General features: G+C 52.0%; 1 protein-coding gene and 1 non-coding gene across 2 annotated transcripts; both read left to right on the top strand.

Annotated features, from left to right (window-relative positions):
• The first annotated feature begins 4,023 nt into the window (after window positions 1-4,023).
• On the top strand, window positions 4,024-11,948 carry RPL3 (ribosomal protein L3). Its single transcript, XM_065641073.1, has 10 exons — window positions 4,024-4,054; window positions 5,406-5,598; window positions 6,230-6,398; window positions 7,286-7,421; window positions 8,549-8,735; window positions 9,152-9,312; window positions 9,608-9,709; window positions 10,179-10,274; window positions 10,770-10,889; window positions 11,837-11,948. The coding sequence occupies exons 1-10, from the start codon at window positions 4,052-4,054 to the stop codon at window positions 11,879-11,881; spliced, it is 1,212 nt and encodes a 403-aa protein (XP_065497145.1). The 5' UTR covers window positions 4,024-4,051; the 3' UTR covers window positions 11,882-11,948.
• LOC135984657 (small nucleolar RNA U83B) lies at window positions 8,851-8,943 on the top strand. Its single transcript, XR_010605702.1, has one exon. It is a non-coding gene; the product is annotated as a small nucleolar RNA U83B (small nucleolar RNA).
• Window positions 11,949-20,808: the final 8,860 nt, after the last annotated feature.

Here is a 20,808-nt window from a genome sequence, read left to right as displayed (position 1 = left end):
AGGAGAACCCCTGACTCCGGGTGGCAGAGACTGCAAGATACCTCATAACCCTGAGGCTGCAGCCTCGGAAGTCACCTGGGCTTTCCCAGTGTCCACAGCACAGCCAGGGAGGGATGGCTGGGCAGAAGCCATCGCTCAGTCTTAGAGGCGGCTCAAGCTCCTTGGCCTGTGCATTCTGCACAGAGTGGCTCCGTACCGGCTTCAGCAGAGTCCTGGATAATCTATATTAATATGAGTGACATTAAAAGCAAGACTGTGGGTTGCAGCGTGGTTTCCTAAGCTCAGCAGCAGAAGCCAAAACCATTCTGAGTTTGCTCGTGCGCTTCAGCCCGAACACAACCAAAGCCCAACTACCCAAATGCTTCAGCCGAGCAGAGATGCTCTGCACCACGTTTCTGCCTCGCAATCCACAGGACAACTCTAGCTCTTCATTACAGACGTACTCAACTCAAACCAGGCAGCAGCTTTGCTGGAAGCAACTGTCCAAAGGGAGAGGTGGCTACACTGTGAGCACTTTGTAAGGGCTTACAGCACCAGGACACCTTTGGAGGGCCCAGAAATACAAAAGTCCCCAAGTTGAAAGCTAAATCCCCATGAACTGGGCGAGATGGATCAAAGAGGGGAGATAAATGAAGAAGGGACAGCTTCGGTCTTGCTAATAGGTGTTCAAAATGCTCCGGTGTTCTGGATGAACAGGGTTTGGACCTGGCCAAACAAGCCAGATAGGCAGCAAAACCAGCTGCTTCCACTCTGGACCCAGGCGGCGCGATGGTGCTGCATGGAGGCTGATGAAGCAGAATGACCGGTTGGATGGCTTATGTCCCGCTCACCTCCGGGTCACACCTATTGCAGGGGGTCAGGTTAGCAGCCAGGGAGCAAAGGGCACAGCAGTGGGATGGGGAACGTGCTTGACTTCTTCTGGCACCGCTTCATACTGCCCAAATCTGAATTCATGTTCTTGGAGGAGTCTATGAATCAGCTCCCTGATTCCTCGGTGCAGGAGCTAGAGGCAAATGTATGTGGAGATAAAAGAGCATTTAAAGTCCACTTTTGGTCACCCATTAGGAGTAGCACCCTAAAAAGTGAGCAGCCATACCTCGTCCTTCACGGGGCATCTTCTGAGGGGCAGGCTGGAGGTAGAGAATGGATGGTCCCCCATCACATCCAGCCATAGAATCACAGAATAGTTTGGGTTGGAAGGGACCTTCGAATGCCATCTAGTCCAACCCCCTGCAATGAGCAGGGACATCTTCAACTAGATCAGGTTGCTCAGAGCCCCGTCCAGCCTGGCCTGCAATGTTTCCAGGAATGGGGCAGCTCTATTTTGGGAAGATGCACTGTAGCACCGACATGACTGTACCCTCAGCCCTCCAGTTCGTACTGGTTCCCTTCCCACTATCTGCCAGGTTAGGGCATGCAATGAAACGTCCTTCAAATGCAGCGCCTCTCAGTCTGTATGGGCTTTTTCACACAGGTTTCTACACAGAGCCCCTCCAGCAAAGCCTCCAGTGGTGGGTTTTACTTAACCTGCAGAATCCAGAGTTGGGGAGGGCAGGTGGAAGGTCTCTGTGAGTTGATTAAGCATGTTTAACACTTGGAAATGCCCTCCTTAATTATTTCCTGCTAGCTGGGTAACCAGTCTCTCCGTGGTGAATGGCTTATCTCTCTTCCACCTGCGCAGCTGGTGGCGGGATTTGGCTCTATAGGTAGGTGTTTGCTTGAACTGTTTAATTAATGTTTGCAGTAACTTGACATAACCATAATGTGCAGCACTTACATCGCATGTGACAGGTCAGCATCCCCACGGTGGGGATTTGTGTGGCTTCTGCACAGTGCCATGGTCCCTGGCAGGGAGGAAGGACACAGGGCAAGAACCATCCCTGGGGTACCAATCTCCCCACGATGCTGTGCTTGTCAAACACACCCTTCTCTGTAAACGCTGGGAGATCTTGAGGGCAAACTCTGAGTTCCTCATGTGTGGGAAGCTGCAGCCTACCCTGCTCTGCAGACCGTCATTGTCACAGCCTTGGGTTTGCATTCCCTTTTGTACCACAAGCAGTGGTGGATTAAAGCCCATGTTCCTTATAATAACACAAAATTATCTACTAATTCCCTATTTATTCAGCCTGTGCGTGTGCTGGGGGTGGATTTTATTATTCAGCAGTTCGGTTATTTTCCACAGACAACCCCGTGGATGTATCTAATACCATCTCAACCCTCCTGTGGCTTCATCAGCTTCCTTGGTTTGCTTGTGCTGTACATTCTCACCCCAGAGCGGGGCTGTGGGCTGCGGGATGTGGCCACCAGCAGAACTGGCTGGGCTCTTGGGTTCACCAGCAACCCGCATGTCAGACGCTATGCCAGTTATCCAAAGCCTGGGTTCAGCCCCTTTTACCTCAGATGCGGCTCTCAGGCTGACCCAGAGGCAACATGACACCCCAACATTTTGAGCGAGTGCCCAGGAGTCGTTCCTCCAAAGGGACTGGACTGTTGCTGCTGAAGCGTGGGATGGATGAAGCCCCCAGCTCTCCCAGCCACCGAACGCATGTTCCAAGTCTTCAGTGATGTGAAAAACTGGGTGTGCAGCTCGTGAGGTCTGGAGGGACCGCATCTCACAGCATCGTTTTCTTGATACCTCCTCACCTTCTATTTTGCCAGCCCAGCCCAAGCAGGCAGGCAGCTGGGCAAAGCGGGCAGCTCTGCCCGGTCCCGTTACCCTCTCCTGCCCCTTGGACATGGGTCCGCTCCAGATCCTTTGGGGTGGTCCCCCTTCCCCCTCTTTGGCCAGGCAGTGCGGGATTTCTGGCTGAGGACCAGAGCCGTGTCAGGGGACGTTTCAGCCAAAGCTGAGTGTCACACCAGCTGTCCTGCACTAGTGCTCACACTCTCAGCAGTCCAGGGAAGTCTGAGGGAGCTTCTTCAGCTGGGTCCTATCCAGTTTCCTGGTGTTGAGGGAGGGAGAGTGAATAATTTATCTCCTGTCCTCCAGCTCCCTCCCTGTTCAGGTTTCACCTCTATTCCGCTTCACCCCTACCCTGAGCAGGCGCTCCAGTGCCAGCTCCTGCATTGGTGAGTTTCTGACGTGGGCTGAGCCGGCCAACATCTTCCAGAGACACGGCTGGTCCTGGCGGCGCTGATCTGTGTGCCAGAACAGCAGCACATGGAGCGAGAGAAATAACAGCACGCAAAATAACAGCTCTGGATAGGTTCCACAGCAAGTCTGATTTTTGGTTCCTCTTTTGCGGCATAACTTTAGCGTCTACATTGGGCTTATTGTTTATTATTAATTCAGCAGTAGCACACAGAGGCCCTGATTGAGTTTGGAGCTGTGTTGTACCAAGCACTGTGGGGATACACAGCAGGACACAGCCCCTGGCGTGCACGATCGGCCCGAGAACGTGCCTCTGCATGAAAGAAGAGAACTTATTTGGTGTCTTTTTTAATTTTGAGATATATACAAAAGTAACGGGTGCCAATGTTGGCAGTGAAACCTATTTTATCTTATTAATTTTTAAAATTACTTGTTTTTTTCTTGTTACTGCATTTCTTCACATTGTCTAACATCTTTTGCAAACTATGATGAAGATTTGCCAAGCGCCTTTTCATGCAGGTGTCATTACAGCTTCCTATGACTCCGGAGCTTCTTAATAAAACCAATTAAACACCGCATGGGGATGCTCTGCTGAGGCAGGTACATCTCCCAGCTTGGAATGAGCACATTATTTACACGGAAAGGAAACATCAAGCCTATCCTACGAGGAGGACTACAGTGGGACACCCTTTCTGACGTTATATGCATGTGAACGGTGACCCGGGGACATCACGGTTTTGCATAACGTGATATGTATTTTCTTCCCTGGCCGAGCAGCAGCAGCGCGAACCCCACCAGCTCCGCACTCTTCTGGCCCCGCTCCCCACCCGTAGCGCCACGCGCGCACGGCCCCACGGCGCTCTCGCGAGACCGGCGCGCGGTACGTCACCGGGGGCGGGGCGCCTATAAAAGCCGTGCGCGCGGCAGTTTCCGGCCCTTCCGGCCCGACGCGGGGACGAGATGGTGGGTGGTGTTGGCGGCGGCGCTGTCCGGGCCCGGCCGCGCCATCCCTCGGGTATCGCCGCCATCCCGCCCCCGGCGGCTGCTCGGCTGCGCTCCCGCCGTCCCACGGCACTGCGGGAGGCGGCGCGGGGCTTATTGCGGGGCCGGGCTGCGGCAGGCGCCGCGGACGGGCGAGGCTGTGCCCCGGGGCTGCCGGCCGGGCCTGCTCGGTGCCCGAGGGCGCTGGGGGTCTCGGTGGCGGGCGGGCGGAGGCGCGACCCCAGGGGGCGCTTTGCCCGCGGCGGGGTTTGCATTCCCTTTTTTAAGAAAGATTGATTTTCTGGGGAGTGGTGTCTGTCTGAGCAGCCGGCCAGGTCACGGCGCGTCTCAGGGCCGGGAGCGGGGTCAGGGTGAGACGTGGCTGCTCTTGTTCGCTCCTGCTGGGGTGGTGAGGCTGTGCTGGGGGGGTGCGAGCGCATGGAGCCGTCAGTCTAATGATGTAGTTCATCATTTTCATGTGTAGGATCAAATTTCGTGTTTTGATTATCTCACTCATGAGAAGGTAATTGTGGTGGCAGCCTTCATTCTTACGTAGGTGTCAAAATTTAGTTCTGCTGGGACCTGCCACCAGGTTCTTATTCCTAACAGCAGCACCTTTTGGGGCTGTTAAACTTTGTTTAAGGCAACTTGAGTATTTTTTAAAAGTAAGACATATTTCTTAGCTATTTAGCCGCACGATATTTTCCTGAACTTGGATGTGAGATTGGATGGGTAATTCTTTGTTGAGCTTAGAGTTCTCTGGATAGAAACCAGCCTTACTTGGGTCCTGGGTTGCAGAGGGAGGCTGCAGGGCTGGTAGTTGAGGAGAACAGCTTAGAAAAAACCTGTGCTTCCTTCCAAAGTGACTGGCTCAAAGTTGGATGTTAAAAATACTCTTCCTGCAGCTTTTCAAACTGAAACTGGTTTTATGATGCTTATTTTTGTAGTGGTGCTGATTCATTGAAACATATTGTAAGTTGTCTGTGCTCCTCCATTTTCTAGGCTTCTGGGGTATACTGAAGTTCTGGTGGCATGCTCTGATCGAACTACAGCTTGTGTGGTTCCCTAACTAGAGTAGGGCTTAGTAATATCTTAAAATAAGCTTGAAAGGAGATCTAGGAAGGATGTGGTTGGGGCCTGAGGATTATGTTCTTAGAACATTATAATGGAATTCAGAAGCCAAACAGCTGATAATGAGGTTTTCTAGAATGCAAAATGTCTTGTATATACATAATACTCATGTTACAAGGCAAGAAGAGAATGGGCCTTGGCCCTTAAGTGGGTATGAGTGAGTCTCTATAGCAAGCACTAAATGTTTATTTTCTGTCTCTAGTCTCACCGCAAGTTCTCGGCTCCGAGGCATGGGTCTCTGGGCTTCCTGCCCCGCAAGCGCAGTAGCAGGCACAGGGGCAAGGTGAAGAGCTTTCCCAAGGATGACTCCAGCAAGCCTGTCCATCTCACTGCCTTCCTGGGATACAAAGCTGGCATGACCCACATTGTCCGTGAAGTCGACAGACCTGGTTCCAGTATGTATTAACGTTCCTCTGAATAGAGGAGGTAGTTTGCTTTTTATGAATGGTGAAAGTTGACTTTTTTGTTGGTAGCTTTGGATTTTAGTCCTGGCTTGACTTCACTGTGTTCAAAGTCCTTGAGTGGGTGGAGTATAAAGCACCCAAACCTGTCCCACTTCAAAGCAAGTGATGTGTCAGCAGCACGACTTCACAGCAGTGGCTGTTATGTTAATGGTCCTGTTTGAGATGTGTAGTGTCCTGCTGGTTTGGTTTAGCTGTACTGTAATAGGCTAGTTAGGATGCCCTTTTCTTGGTAGGTGGACATACGTCACCTTTGGTGTGGTGTTTTGTTTTTTTTTTTTTTTTTTTTTCTGGTTGTAAGAGTCCTGAATATAGATTTGTTACTTGCTACCATCCCTTTTGCCTGTCAAGCTTTGTCTGTGCTTCCTGCTGAGCTAGCCTCAAATTTTTGTGAGGCATTAAATTACTACTCACACTTGGTCACTTTACCATGTGTCTTCTATATCTTTGTGAAAAGAACTGAAATCATTTGACCTTTCACATGAAGGATTTGTGAGTGAGAAAGGAGATGTTTAGTAGCTGATGCTGGTGTTAATTGTTGTACTGTATTTTTGTCTTCATCTAGAGGTGAACAAGAAGGAGGTGGTTGAGGCAGTCACTATAATAGAGACACCTCCCATGGTCATTGTGGGCATCGTGGGCTACGTGCAGACTCCTCATGGTCTCCGCAGCTTCAAGACCATCTTTGCTGAGCACATCAGTGATGAGTGTAAGCGTCGCTTCTACAAGAACTGGTAAGAGAGCAGGACTTTGTTGCCTTAATGTCATACCATGCTTTATTTTTTTTTGCTGGGTTGCACGTTATGCTAGTACAGCTTTTTGAAGAGCCTTTACAGCAGTTAGTGTTTGGCCTTGATGAACTGGCTTAATAAGGGCGTAGGCTGTAGAAATGGCTCTGGGAGGTGACAGCGTAATTTTAGTTAGTGCCCTTTATGGCATGGGGGTGGCAATGTTGGTTTTTGCCTGAGATCTCATTAAAAGGCTACACGTGATGATACTTCGACGGGCGGACATAAGGAAATCGCCTTTGGCGCTTGTTGTTGAGTGTCGAGTCCTGACTGTAGCCCTGTTTTCTCAGGAAAGGGGAAGGCAAGTGTTATTTCTGATTACTGTTCCAGGCACTGTTGTTGTGCTTCAGAGTTTGTGCATTTGCCAAAGTGCGGCTCCAGCATGTCTAGAGCTTGCAGCCTGTTTATGAACTTTGCAGGCTGAAAAGATGTCAGAGTAAAGCAATAATGATCTCAAGGGTGTTAGAGTAACAACCTTACTGTCAGGCATAGTTTAGGCTTAAAAGGGGGGAAGTTACAGTATACTGAAGCAGATGGCAGTCATCTGATAATTGCTTTAAAGATCTGTTTTTTTCTGTTATTGTTCAACATCTCTCTACAGTCTTTTGTCTTCTGTACTGTGAATATTAATGTGCTTTGGAATTCATGGCAGCTCCGCTCAGCTCTGGCAACTTTGCCTCTGTCTGATGAGCTCCAGGCTCCGCTTGCCAGTGTCCTTAGAACCTGGCAATGAGCCAAAACCAGCTGAGGTGGCAGCTCCTTCCGCTCGTCCCCACTCCCCAGGGGATTGATGAAGGGCTCAGCCAAACCTTGTCTCTGCTCTGCTTCTGAAGGCACAAGTCCAAGAAGAAGGCCTTCACCAAATACTGCAAGAAATGGCAAGATGAGGAGGGCAAAAAGCAGTTGGAGAAAGATTTCAATAGCATGAAGAAATACTGCCAGGTTATTAGAGTCATGGCTCACACTCAGGTAAGTGTGGGACTCAGGTGTACAGCTAAGAGAGCAAGCATAAAACTTGATCCTTCTCTGTAGGGGAGACTTCTGCCTTCCCCCTGCGGCCTGTTAAGCACGATATAAATACTAGTACTCTTCATTCTGTATGGTGTGAGTTCACAGGATGCTTGAGGAGTCTTGAGGGCAACCCCTACCAGTCTTCTGAAGCAGTGCTCAAAACAGACTGCACTATAATAGGAACTTCTTGGATTCAGTCATGTGCGTATACCATGTAGACCTGGGCTCTCTTAATTAACAGGCTGAACACTGAGGTTTGTATGGTCGGCATCATTTCAGGCTGGGTCTGTCAGGACTGCAAATACTCAGAGGCTTTTTCTGTTGCTCAGCTGGAGGAGGCGTATCACTGAGTGGTGCGGTGGTGTCTCCCTTAAACATCAGTGCTCTGCCACGTTTTCTTGGGAGACTTAAATCTTTAGGTTGTCAGTGCAATAAGATGTCTAGTTACGACATTGCTAATTTTAGTAGAATTTGTTTCCCATGCTAGATAGCAAAGGTGGTATTGCAGCTGCTCTTGATACTCCTATCAGTCCCTCTCTGCTAATTATAGTAGAAATAACTGTAAATGTGACCCCAGCCGAAGTGTCCATTGTAGCAGGCTTTATTGTAGTTTGGGTTGGAACAGACCTTAAGAGATCTAGTCCAGCCCCCTGCCATGGGCAGGGACATCTTTCACCAGATCAGGTAGCTCAAAGGCCCATCCAACCTGGCCTTGAACACTGACAGTGATGAGGCATCCACAGCTTCTCTGGGCAGCCTGTTCCATCGTGTTACCCACCTCATAATAAAAAAATGTCTTCCTTATGTCCAATCTAAATTTACCCTCCTTCAGTTTAAAACCATAGCCCCTTATCTCCTGTCCTTCCTGGATGAAGTTTGACTGGAGGCTCTGAGGGTTAGAGACACTCTGTGTTCCTGTGGGTGGTGAACTTCCAGATACTGTGACTTTTTAAGTATATCTTAATTATATCTTGGAAAAGGATCTGTTTAGCTAGAAAATCAGATCAGAACTGGAATGCTACTGGGATGATTAATGCGTTCCATCTTGGAAGAGCAGGAGGTGAATTTCATTCTTCGTTTCCTAGATGCGTTTGCTTCCCCTGAGGCAGAAAAAGTCTCACCTGATGGAGATCCAGGTGAATGGTGGCACTGTTGCTGAGAAAGTGGATTGGGCACGGGAGAAACTGGAACAGCAGGTGCCTGTGTCAACTGTCTTTGCCCAGGATGAGATGATAGATGTCATTGGAGTCACTAAGGGCAAGGGATATAAAGGTAAATGCGTGGAAGTTCTCTTAGTGATCTGGATACAGATTCTAATGAAATCTTCACCTTGAGCTTTCACAAGTGTGGGGTCTAAGAGCCAAGGAGGTAAATCCATACTGCTGTCACAGTTCAATGATGAGACCATGGAATAAGCGCTGGGCACAGCGCCTGACATCTGTGAGGAGTCATTCCATGCTGCCTTCCTTCTGAGAACACAACCCAGGACAGCTGAGGAGGGGGTGTGGGTGGTTCAGAGGCAGGGTGCTTCACCAGGAAACGTGGTTAATTCCTGGGGTGCTGGGTCTGGGTTTCCCTGGGTTGCCCAGGTACAGCAGCAGCTTGAAAGGTGGCTTAAACTCTGGTTAAACAGTTTGGCAACATCTCAGCTTGACAGTGGTTAGCAACACTGCTTTTGTTTCTTCCAGGTGTTACCAGCCGCTGGCACACCAAAAAGCTGCCCCGCAAGACTCACAGGGGTCTGCGCAAAGTGGCCTGCATTGGTGCGTGGCACCCTGCTCGTGTGGCTTTCTCAGTGGCCCGGGCTGGTCAGAAGGGCTATCACCACCGGACTGAGATCAATAAGAAGGTTTGTTTCTCTGAGCTGCTGGGAGGAAATGAGAGCTGGCCAAGGTCACTCGTTGCAGGAGAGCAAATAGAGTGGAGAGTTTTGCTTTGGACATTTTGCTGTGTTTGTTTGAATGTCACCTCCGAGGCGGTAACTGTAGTCCATGATGTTGGATAACCATAACACTCTTGTATGGCCAGGTGTTTTCAAAGTGTGAATATTTTTTGTCCAGCCCTGTGTAGAATTCTTTTCATTTTGGCTGATGATAGGCACTTTCTCCTGCCTTTTGCTAAGTAGAAATTCTTGATGTTTTTAGATCTACAAGATTGGCCAGGGTTACCAGATCAAGGATGGAAAGCTGATCAAAAACAATGCATCAACTGATTATGACCTGTCTGACAAGAGCATTAACCCTCTGGTAAGTTGTTAGAGCTGTGTTGTGAGAGTCTGGTTGTGAGCTGCAACCTAAAGAGCAAATGGGCCTGGTACAAGATGCAAAATGATTGGATGAAGAGCTCTTGAGGAAAAACTCGGCAGCTGTGGGAGGTGGCATTGCTGAGTCATTCTCAGTATTGACTTGTGCAACTTGCTAATTGCATTCAGTGTGTGGCAATAGTATAGAGGGATGTCACAAACCTAGAAATTATACTCGTAAATAAGGACTAACGTAGCAGGGAGAGCAACTTTTGCTGTTTTGTCACCCTCTTCCTGTTGCTGCTGTTCTTAGCAGAAGTCTTACTAGCAGCCAAGTATGTTGCTGGAAACAGGATTTTGATGAATGTGGGAGTGGCCAAGATGCAGAAGTGGGGTGAGAACATCAGGCTGTAGGCAGATGTGATCACTGGTCCTGCTTTATACAGAGCAGTAACTGTTTTCTCCTTGCTCAGGGAGGCTTTGTCCACTATGGTGAGGTGACCAATGACTTCATCATGCTGAAAGGCTGTGTTGTTGGGACCAAGAAGAGGGTCCTGACTCTGCGCAAGGTGAGTACTGCAGCCTGCTGTGAAATGGGCTGGAGCAGCTTCAGTTGGCTGCACTGCCTCTGGTGCTGGTGGTGTTGCTTGCTGCCATGGGGATTCATGCAGCCAGCTAGAAGGAAAAGACTAGAAGACTGTTCTTGGACACATGCACATGAACCCACCTCATGTTAATGACCTCGGGAGGAACATGAGGTCTGTTCCCCAGTTAATTCGGACTGTTTGTAGCAAAGGGTGTGCTTTAGGGTTGAGAATTCCTGTGGATCCTGAAGACACGGGCAGGCAGACTTGGGCTCTCCTGCTGGTGTGAGCTGACCAGTCTTCAGCCTTGAAGGCCGAAGGTGTAGGCAGGCTTATTGGCAAGTACTCCCTGCACATAATAGCAGGTGAAGCGTGAGGTCAGAGTGATGTAGGAGGGTGTTACCCGAAGAGATGATAAGAAGCAGCCGCCAGCAGTCTGAAAGGGTGCTGCTATGTACTCACCTGGCATCTCTCTTGTAGTCCCTGCTTGTGCAGACCAAGCGCCGGGCCCTGGAGAAGATTGACTTGAAGTTCATTGACACAACCTCTAAATTTGGTCATGGCCGCTTCCAGACAGCTGAAGAGAAGAAGGCTTTCATGGTAAGGACACTTTGTGAAGCCGACAGCTTTCTGTTGCATATTTCTGGATTAGTCTTTCAACTAATGGCAGTTGGTACCTTGACCTTTGAGCTGCCACAGGGCCAAATTTCTGTGAAACAGAAACTGCTTTAGTCATAGAATAATTTTGGTTGGAAAAGACCTTTAAGGTCATCAAGTCCAACTGTTAACCTGGCACTGTCAAGTCTACCTCTAAACCGTGTCCGTAAGACCCTCCTTTATGCATCTTTCAAACATGTCCAGTGATGGTGACTCAATCACTTCCCTGGACAGCCTGTACTAATTAGTCCCTGACAACCCTTTCAGTGAAGTTTTTTCCTAATATCCAATCTAAACCTTCCCTGGTGCAACTGAGGCCATTCCCTCTTGTCAAGATGGTTCATTCTGCCAGCTCGATTATAACCACTGGTAGGGTTGGGGTCTTGCTTCCCCTGTGACAGTGCATGGTGCCATGTTTGGGCACAAGTCAGTGATGAGGTGAGGAACAAGCACTGAGCAGCAGCTGACACCTGTGGGGAGTGGCTCTGCAGCTCTGGAGGATGGTGCTGGGGGTGGCAATTTGTCACTTGCTGGAGAAGGGAGGGTTGGAGTCCTGGGTGCGAGGCTCTTGCAAGGTCAGAGTGTGGTTTGGCTGCTTGGGGGCTGCACAGCAGCTTCCCCACAAGGTGGCACCAGCGTTTCTTCTCTGTCACCTCTGAACTCGGGGCTCTGGTGCAGCGAGGCTGTGCTGAGTGATCTCAGCTTTCCCCCAAAACCTGTGGCTGTGGGGATGGGGCTTGGGATTTCCAACAGGCTGCAACGTTGAGGGCTTTTTTTTGCCTTAATTTCATTTCAGCAAGAGGAGAAGAAATTACAGTGTTATGACTGGGATGTGATGTGGTCTTTGATGCAGGCTGCTGTTTACGTAGTTTCTTTTTTATTTTTTTCAGGGACCACTCAAGAAAGATCGAATTGCAAAAGAGGAGACAGCTTGATGTGTGCAATGGGCTTGTGATCTGTGTGGTCTCAGACCAAAAAAAATAAATATTTTAAAGAAATTAATTTTGTCTATTGGTTTATATACATAGCTGTGTCAGTCTGGCACTCTCTCTGCATGCCCTATGTGTGGGACCAGCCAAACCAAAGAAGCAAACTCCAACTTGTAACAGGGTCCTGTAATGAGAAGGAGTCTGTCATTGCTGGTTTTGGAGACAAAGATTTTCGGGCAGAGGCTCCTCAGCCTGGTTATGTGAAATTGTAAAGCAGCAGGAGCCCTCAATGTGTTTTCAGTTACTGACATATTATTATTCCATATGTTAATCCTCTGCCAGGAAACTGGAGAGCTTCTTTGAATCAAACTGGTTTTGGAATTAATGAAACTACTTCAGATTGCTGAAACATCACTAAAATTTTAGGTAGGTGGCTGATGCTCGCTGTTACCATGGAAACCTTCCTGTTTTGATATGAGAGGATGTAGCTTGCAGGCTGTTTGCTAATGCAGCTTGTTGCTGTTCCTGAGCGCAGCAGGAGGCAGCAGGTAATGTGACAAATTCCCACCTCGGCTCTTCTGCACCACTGAAGCGTTGCAGTTGCGGGAGCTGAGGCCTTATACCAAGAAAGGCAGCGGTGGCCCCGCTGTCCGTCCGCCTCCAGCCGCGCTAGTGAGATCACTCGTGCCTCAGGCCGTACCCTGGCTGAAGGCTCGTGTAAATTTAGATAACTCTGCTGGCGTTGCCTTCACTGACCATAATTGGAGATGTGGCAGTGATCGAGGCAATAACCCTCCAGATTCACATGCTGATGCGCAGCAATGCTCTGAGACGGACTCAAATTGATGCTATTTGCTCAAAGTGGAATGGGGAAAAGATGGATGTCGAATTTTTCCTGCAGTGATGTGTAGGAACCTTTTTAAGAGTTAAAAGGTGGCAAGAAGGAGGAAAAACATTTACCTTGTTTCCTTAGTAACCAGACTCCATGACTGCACAAGCTGGCTGGCTCCCTGTCAGCCTCAACACATGAACCTGCTGCCTGATTTCAGCCAAAGTGTAACAAGAGAGGTCTCACCCACTAATGTTATTTTCTTTATTTTTCATAAATTTCAAATTAGCAGGTAGGTAGAGAAGAGCCCCAAATTACTATTCCCTCAATGTAGGAAAGTGGAACTATGAGCCTTGGTCTATTTTGAGGCCATGGTTTTATGAGCAGCTCTGAAGAGTGAGGTTTTCCTGCCCATTAGGGAGCCTTAGGTGGCCTTTTTGCTTGGCTGTGAGGGGGGAAATTTTAAACCATGTATGTGTGAGTTGGCTAGCAAGTGCCCGGTCCTAAGCCAGCCCTGTCTGCTACTGCTGCTTCTATCAAACCAGTCAGGCATGTCAGGGGCAACTGGGATTATTGGGATAAATGATGAGGTGTTGGGGATGAGCATCCATGATGAGCCATGTGCCACCTTGATGAAAATCTGCAAAAGTACCTTATTTTAACAAGTCCAGTCTTGTGGTGAGGGCTGCTGGGGAGCTGGTGAATATCTTTTGAAGTGGCAATGGCAGGGGAGAGAATTTTTAGTCAAATTAGCACCTAATTAGAAGGAAGCTGTGCTGAAGAAATGCTGTCCTTATTGAAGATGCTTGGCATGTGTCTAGCAGGAGGAGCTGCTTCAGCTTGGGACCCAGACTTGAGTTTGTTCATGAAGTGATGGCTGCTGACTGATAAAACACTGGATGGGGGTGGGGGGTGGAAGCCACAAAAGTGGTTTTTAATTGTTTCCCATCCTGGAATCCTGGGGACAAGAGGACAACCGATGTCAGGAGGTGGCGCTCCTCCCTCTGTAGATGGTGTGCGGGACACTTGTCCCCAAGGGCTTGGCTGGTGGGATTGGCCTGAAGAAAAACCTTGCCTAGCTGAGGCCAGGTCACCTGAGGCTCTTGGCACTTCCAAAAGGATGCCCCCCAGGCACTTTGCTGGGGCGCTGTAGGGATCCAGGCCTGGGAGGTCCCTGCAAAGCCAGGCAGGTGGGGCGTGAAGCTGAGGGACACTGAGCTGGCTTCAGCAAAGCTTCCTGCTCCCAATGCCTGGGTTCACCTGACAGCCCTCATCCCCAAAGCCTTCCTGCTCCTCTGTTCTGGGGATAGTCCCCAGAGCAACAGGCAGCCATCAGTGCAGGTCACACATCAGTCCAGCAGTTCCGAGAGCCCAGACACTGGTTTTATTTGGGTTTATAATTTTTTTAACTGCTTTCTCTTAACAGTGAGTTTTTTCCGTACAGCACAGTCATTTCTCCTGTGCAGTGCTGTGACAGCACTACTCGAGTGTATCTTCCCTGCTCCAAAATGTCCAACAACCACTCCATCAGAAAAGATCCAGCGTCCCAGCGATGCTCAGACCAGCCTGTGAACCGCAGGGGGGCCAGACACAGGCCTGACCCCATCAAAATAGCACCGGGCACCGTGGGAATGTGCCCCGTCCCAGCTGGTGCTGGAAGGGCTGCGGCTGTGAAGTGGGGCTGGGTTTCATCCCCAGCTGCCAGTGGTGCAGGGGCTGGGACCTGCTGCTCCCTGTGGGGGGTGATGGACCCCTTTTCCAGCCTTCCTGGAGCACATCTGTCTCCGGCGCTGCCTCTTTCCCTTGCTGGAGATGAAACGAGATGCAGCTGTGAGGCTGGAGCGGAGACGTTAGAAGTGTGTGAGGACACCCAGGGGGGGAAAAAAAAGTTGGAGTTCAAGTTGGAGGTCTTGGCTCCCACAATCAGCTTCACAAGTGGCCCAGCTGACACCCCTGCCTCCCACCCTGGCCCCTGTCTTTGATCCCAGTGACAGGCAGGGAGCTTCAAGTATGCTGGAAGGGGGAGAAGGGCTGATGGAGGCGCCCCGGGGGAGCCACGGCTGGGTTCACATGCGGCACAGCAGCTTTTCTCTACTGGGCTTTTCCAAGCGTGACGTGCATTTGATTTGCAGCCCCCCCTGGCCCAAGGACTGCTTTCTTACCTGACAACTCTCTGGCTTCTCACCAACCCTCAGAAGTGCCTGTGGGACCTGGTGGGGGTGGATGCGGTGGGGAGATGGGTCCCTGTGGAGGTCAGGCCCTCCCTGCATTGGGTGAGGGGGTGGTGGGCAGCCCTGCTCCGAGACCCCAGCCCTGCTCTGGGACCCCAAACCTGCGGGCACCCCCAGTTCCCCATGCCAAGCCAAGGCAAAGCCCAAGCTCCCCCATCCCCATGGCCACCAGGGCCTCCCCACTGTTGGGTGACACTGGTCCTGGTGCAGTGTTGTTTCCTGGCCTGCACAGGGCTTACAGGAGTCCACGTGAGTTTTGGGAAGTCTTCTCATCCCCCCGCAGCGTGGTGCTGCAGAATCACATGTTTCTGTGGTGGCCGTCAGGCACAGCGGGGAAGATTAAATTTATCTCCTACCACCTCCTAGCTTCCCCAAAATGTGGTGCGGGGCTGCCCTTCCTTCCCAGAGGGGACAGCTGCTGTGCTGGGGTCCCTGGGGCGCCCAGGGGACACCTGAGAGGCAGCACTGGGGCTCAGCCCCTCCACCATCCCCAAAGTACCCCGATGTCAAGTAGATCCAGCCTGGTGCCCTAAGGAACATGGGGACACCTCTTAGGGGCTGTCACTGGGCTCAGGCATCACTTCCCGCCCAGCCGCCACATCACAGGGCTTTTTAAATACATATTTTTTAACTTCTTTATTGACGCTAGCAGCAGACTCCCACAGAGACAAATCCCCCCCAGCTTTACGGCTGGAGTTGTCTGCCGTGCACTCCACTCCTATCCACCACCGTGTTCAAGGGCTGGATGGAAACCCAAGTTCATTTTTCCCCTTGGGGATCAGCCAGCAACTGGGGCCCTGGCGGGCTGGGTCGACGAGGAGCTGTTGATGGTGGGAGGTATTTATAATCTTTGTTTGGTTCCAGCAAGGCTGGACGCCCACTCCCGCTTCCCTCCATACAATAAGATCAAACAGCTCCGGGACATTTCCTCGCTCCTCTCAGATGAAATCCCTGCATCTGCTGCCCCGCTCCGCCCTACCCAGCGCTGCAGCTTCTTCCTCGGCTTGAAGACTTGAGGGGTCGCTGCTGCTGTTTCTTCTGCCCCAAAATGAGGGATTTCCTCATTTTTCTCATCCCCCTTTATTTTCAGAGGTCATGGGTGAGGGGTGCAGGTGCACTGGGACTGCGGCACCTTCCCTGGCTCAGCTTCATCCCCTGTCCCACCTCTGAGGGACCTTGGCAAGGACTCACGTGGGCTCTGACAGCTCCTGTGCAGGGCATGCAGCCTGCGCCCACGGGTGTCCCTGAGACCGGGGGTGAGAAAGCAGGATGAGGGGAAGGTGCCCGGCAGGAGTTTAATTCTCTGTCCCACCACTCCCTCCTCTTCCTCAGTGCCTGGCCCTGGTGATGAGCAGGGATGAGGGGAGGGTGAGGTCCCAGGAGCTGCAGCTGGCCACATCCCAAGCCAGGCTGTGCTGTCCAGTTCTTCTCCCAAGCAGGTTCCCGCTCCCTTCTCCCAGCAGGCACCTTCCCCAGGTGTCCCCAGCGCCGGGGGGCTGCTGGTGTGGCGGAGGCTCAGTTGCAGGCAGGGGCTGCGGCTGCTTTTCATGTTTCCCCCCCCCAGCCTGACTCACGCTCACTCTTTCAGTAGGTCCCTGTGATCTCAGGGGTAATTACAGGTGTCAAGTTCAGGGCAGCCAAGAGGGGATTTTGGAGGTGGGAGGTAGCAGGGAGCAGTTGGGGGACAGTGAGGGGCCAGGGGAGGATGGAGCTGAGTGGGTGCTAGCAGGATTTTGGTGCCATTTCACCTGGCTCCTGCCCTGCTCTGTGTTGAGGTGATGTGGCAGCCCTTTGCCCTGGCAGTTGGGTGCCAGCTCCCTGTTTCAGGGTCTGCAGCTTCCCCCTTGCAACCGTACTCAGCGCCTGCAGAGACAGGGATGATCCAGCTCCGTGAATCATGGCTCTTTGTGTGCAGCCTGGGCCCTTCCTTTGCTGCCTACACGCAGCTCCTGCTCAGCGCTGGACAGAACTGGGGAGGGAGGATACGAAAGCTGCAGCCCCAAAGTAGTTCCCTTCCCTTGATGACATGCCTTTCACCCTCCGCCACACGCTGCTTTGCTTCTTGCACCCCAGATTGAGCCGGACCTTCACAGCATCTCCTCCTGGAGTGCACCAGTGTGTCAGGCTGTGCTTGGAGGGTCAAAATGCACACATCCCCCCCAGCTCCAAGCCCTTGGCATCCCTTCTTCAACTCGAGCCTTTGTCCCAAAGGGAACACCTAGGTAAGGCACTCCCATACCTCCCTCCTCCTCCTCACCCTGGGGTGCTGAGCTGGGTCTCCCCGAGGCAGGGGCACGGGAGGGGTGCCAGGGGCTCAGCTGCCGGCGGAAGCTGTGGAGACGGCGGCACGCACGGCAGGGACCCAGGTGTGAACCTTGCAGGTAGCAGGGCCGTGACTCAGCCGTCCGAAAGCTCAGCAGTGCCCCAGCCGCCGGCACGGCTGCGGCCAAGGGGGCTCCACCAGGGAAACCAGACAAGCCACCAGCCTCGACACTCACCAGTGTTCCACCCCAGCAAGCTGTGCTCAGTGCTGAGTTTCCGATTTTAGATCATGCTGGGCAAAGCATCTCTTTCTCTTTGAGCCCCAGGAGAGGTGTGTACCCCAAAGCTTTTTCCCCTCTTTGGTCAGCCTAACGTCAGGACCTGACAGGGTCCAAACATGGAGACCTCTTCTCCTTGTAAGCAACCTTCCCTCTTCCTCCTCTTTCTCTGCAAAGAGTTAAATCTCTCTCTCCAGTTCAGCACTTTTCCCCTCCCTCCTGCCCCCGGGATAATGTTTAACTGAGCCCATTGCTAATTAAATATCGATGACCTCAGGCAGGTTTTGTTATCGTCTGGAAACACCTGATGCATGTGTCACCAGCAAGAGTTTTTTTCATCTCAAGTACACCGGCAACCCTTGAACTCGTGTTGGCTTTTCCCTTCCCACCCCGCCGCCAGCCACCCCTGCCTGCGGCTGCCAGAGCCAGTGGCTGAGGTTTCTCTGGCTGCTGAGCTCATGTGGGCTCGTCATCGCTGCTCCTAATTGCAGGGGACAAGCAGAGTGGGAAGGGAGGGTGTATTCCTCCTCCCCTCTCCCAAAGCGGGGCCATTGCCTCCTTCCTCTACTGCCGGGCAGGCTCAGCTTCAGCTTGGTGGATCTTCTTCTTCTTCTGGGCTGAACTTGTGCTTTGCTACCCCGTGTGAGTATGGGGATGGCAAGGCTGGGAGCTCAGCTGTCCAAAATACCTCCTGGGCTTTCCCAGTGGGGCAGGAAAGACCCACAAAGAGAGGGATACCCTGTCCCCTCCTTCCCTGTCCCTCAAGGCAGACCTGGGGCAACACCAGACTGAGTAGGCTGGAGCTGAAACCCTTAAGGTCTGTGATGGAGAAGGGGACAGAGAAAAAGGGGCAAAAACCAAAAAGAGTGAGAAAGGGGAGGCTGCGAGGCAGTTGGAGATGTTCTAGGGAGGGGTTATGGGACACAAAATGGAGCTGTATCCTAGATGGGTTTGGAACAACTGGCCCCGCAAGATGGATATGTGGAAGAGGAGGGGACTCCTCGGGAGTCACACAGCAGCTGGGGTTTCCTGCCAGTTCTGCCAGCCTTGCAAACAGCCTCTGAGCCTCGCTGCTCAAGGAGGTCTCTCAGCCCTGCAAAAGTTCTCAGGCTTGGTTTTCTTCGTAGTGAAGAGCAGAGGCTTCGCTGACATCATCTTCATGCTCCATGGTATAAATAGCCAAGCTGAAAAACAAAGGAAAACTCCCCATGAAGACCATGTAAGGCAGAGCTACAGTTACACCATTTATTTGTTCGCTCACCGTAGCTATTTCCTGCCTCTGTTGGTCAGAGACCTCCTGTGCTGGCCAAAAGTCAACTTTTCCTCCCTCACTGGGAATTTATGGATCAGCAGCATTGCTGGTAATTGGGGGATTACAATCCCCTGGCCCTGGCAGGACAGACTCACACCTATGGATGGCCTTGGTTCCCCCAGTTACTCCAAGGTCCTGTGCATCTGCTGGGCATCTACAGGGTAGGGTAGTGGTCATCTCCCCTTGGAGCAGCAAGGTCAGGGCTAAAGCTGGAGGGATCAGTCAGGCTGGAGACAGCATCCTGCACCAGCTTTGCTCTGCAAGGCTGGCGTTTGCTGAGTGTTGCAGCAGGCAGGACTTCTTTGAGCTCCTCCATCTCCAGGACATCTCTTGCATTGCACCACCTCCAAGACACCTGCAGCCCCAGTGGGAGGCAGATGCCCCATTAAAGTGGGGCATGGCTGTGTGGTTTCCAGGCCGTAAAGCCAGGGGGGATGTCACTCAGGTGGCTTTTGTCACCCAGAGGCAGTTTTTGCTGCACCCCAAGCTGCAGGTCCCTGCCGTGCGAGGCGAAGGGAGCGCTTGGTTTGGGTTGAGCAAGCACCTGCAAAGGGGAGGGCATGCAGACACCCATGCGTGCACGGACCCAGCTTGTTTAACAAGCCAGTGCAAAGTTACAGACGTCTCTTCTTCAGGCTCCAGCTGCGCTCCCGCTGTGCAGCTCCCTCCCCGTGCTTGTCGCTGCCTCCAGACCTGCCGCTGGATTGGTCTGTGCTTGCGCTTCCCAGCTCGCTGCAGGCAACGTCAGCCAGGCTCGCTCAGACCCTTCTTCCCTTGCCCCAGCTGCACCAGCCAGCTCTGCACTAAGCAAGGTGGGCAACGCTTCCCTCCATGGCTCCACCAGCACGTTGGGGGGGCGGCAGCTCCTTGGTAGGGAGCGGGGGTGAGCAGCCAGAGATGGGACCTTCTCCAGAGGCACAGTTAGATCCAAGAGAGGATTTTGGGCCATGGGTCAGGGTTTCTCAAATTTCAGAGCTCGATCTGATGGAACACCTCTCCTACAAGGACAGGCTGAGAGAGTTGGGGTTGTTCAACCTGGAGAAGAGAAGGCTCCAGGGAGACCTTATTGTGGCCTTTCAGTACTTAAAAGAGGGCTGTAAGAAAGATGGGGACAGACTTTCTAGCAGGGCATGTCGTGATAGGACAAGGGCTCATGGTTTTAAAGTAAAGGAGGGGAGATTCAGGCTGGACATGAGGAAGAAATTTTTTACAATGCGGATGGTGAAACACTGGCACAGGTTGCCCAGAGAGGTGGTGGATGCCCCATCCCTGGAGACATTCCAGGCCAGGCTGGACGGGGCTCTGAACAACCTGATCTAGTTGAAGATGTCCCTGCTCATTGCAGAGGGCTTGGACTAGATGACCTTTGAAGGTCCCTTCCAACCCAAACCATTCTATGATTCTATGATCTGAGGTGCTAAGCAATCCCAGCTCTCCCTTGGGTGTGCCCAGCGCGGATGGATGGACACTCAGGTCCATGGCTACAGCTGCACAGGCACATGTCTGCAGGCATTATATCCCTCGATCCTGCCTGCAAACCAGAGCTGCCTTCACCTCTGCTCATAGATGAGGCTGGAATGCAGTTGCCATTGGCTGCTCCCTGAAAACTCCCTGATGGCAGGGAAATGGAGCTGGGTTGGCCAGGGAGAGCACAGTGTGGTCCCTGCTCTGCTGACCACCGGTGGGGACAGGAGATGTTGTGGGGATGACCAGAACTGCTTTGCCTGGCCACCATGGCCAAGCTGTGGGGATGGATGGACCTGCCAGCAGGCAGCAGGTTACCCAGGATTTCCCCTTTTTGTCTGCTCATTCCCCTGCCTGAAATCCTCCCCATGCACCGGTGGCCCCCAGGGACAGGGAAGAGGGGGTGCCAAAAGTTGGCGTGAGCTGGTCAGGGCCCCTGCTCGGTCTGGCTCCCGGAAGGGTCCTGTCCAGTGAACTGTCTCCTTGGTCATTGTTATCAGAGTAATTCTCCAGCAGCTCGAATCCTGTTTTTGTGCCGGTGTTGCCTGACTCTACGG

Source organism: Caloenas nicobarica, chromosome 1, assembly GCF_036013445.1.
Source record: "Caloenas nicobarica isolate bCalNic1 chromosome 1, bCalNic1.hap1, whole genome shotgun sequence".
In the NCBI taxonomy this organism is placed as follows: domain Eukaryota; kingdom Metazoa; phylum Chordata; class Aves; order Columbiformes; family Columbidae; genus Caloenas; species Caloenas nicobarica.
Note: the sequence above shows the minus strand (reverse complement) of the source record. Positions and strands in the feature narration are given on the sequence as shown.

What these genes read in the sequence shown, in the direction of transcription:
- RPL3 (XM_065641073.1), top strand. An exon ending in AGTCGACAGACCTGGTTCCA is followed by an intron (nt 5,599 to 6,229) that starts GTATGTATTAAC and finishes GTCTTCATCTAG; the next exon opens with AGGTGAACAAGAAGGAGGTG. An exon ending in GAGTCATGGCTCACACTCAG is followed by an intron (nt 7,422 to 8,548) that starts GTAAGTGTGGGA and finishes TTCGTTTCCTAG; the next exon opens with ATGCGTTTGCTTCCCCTGAG.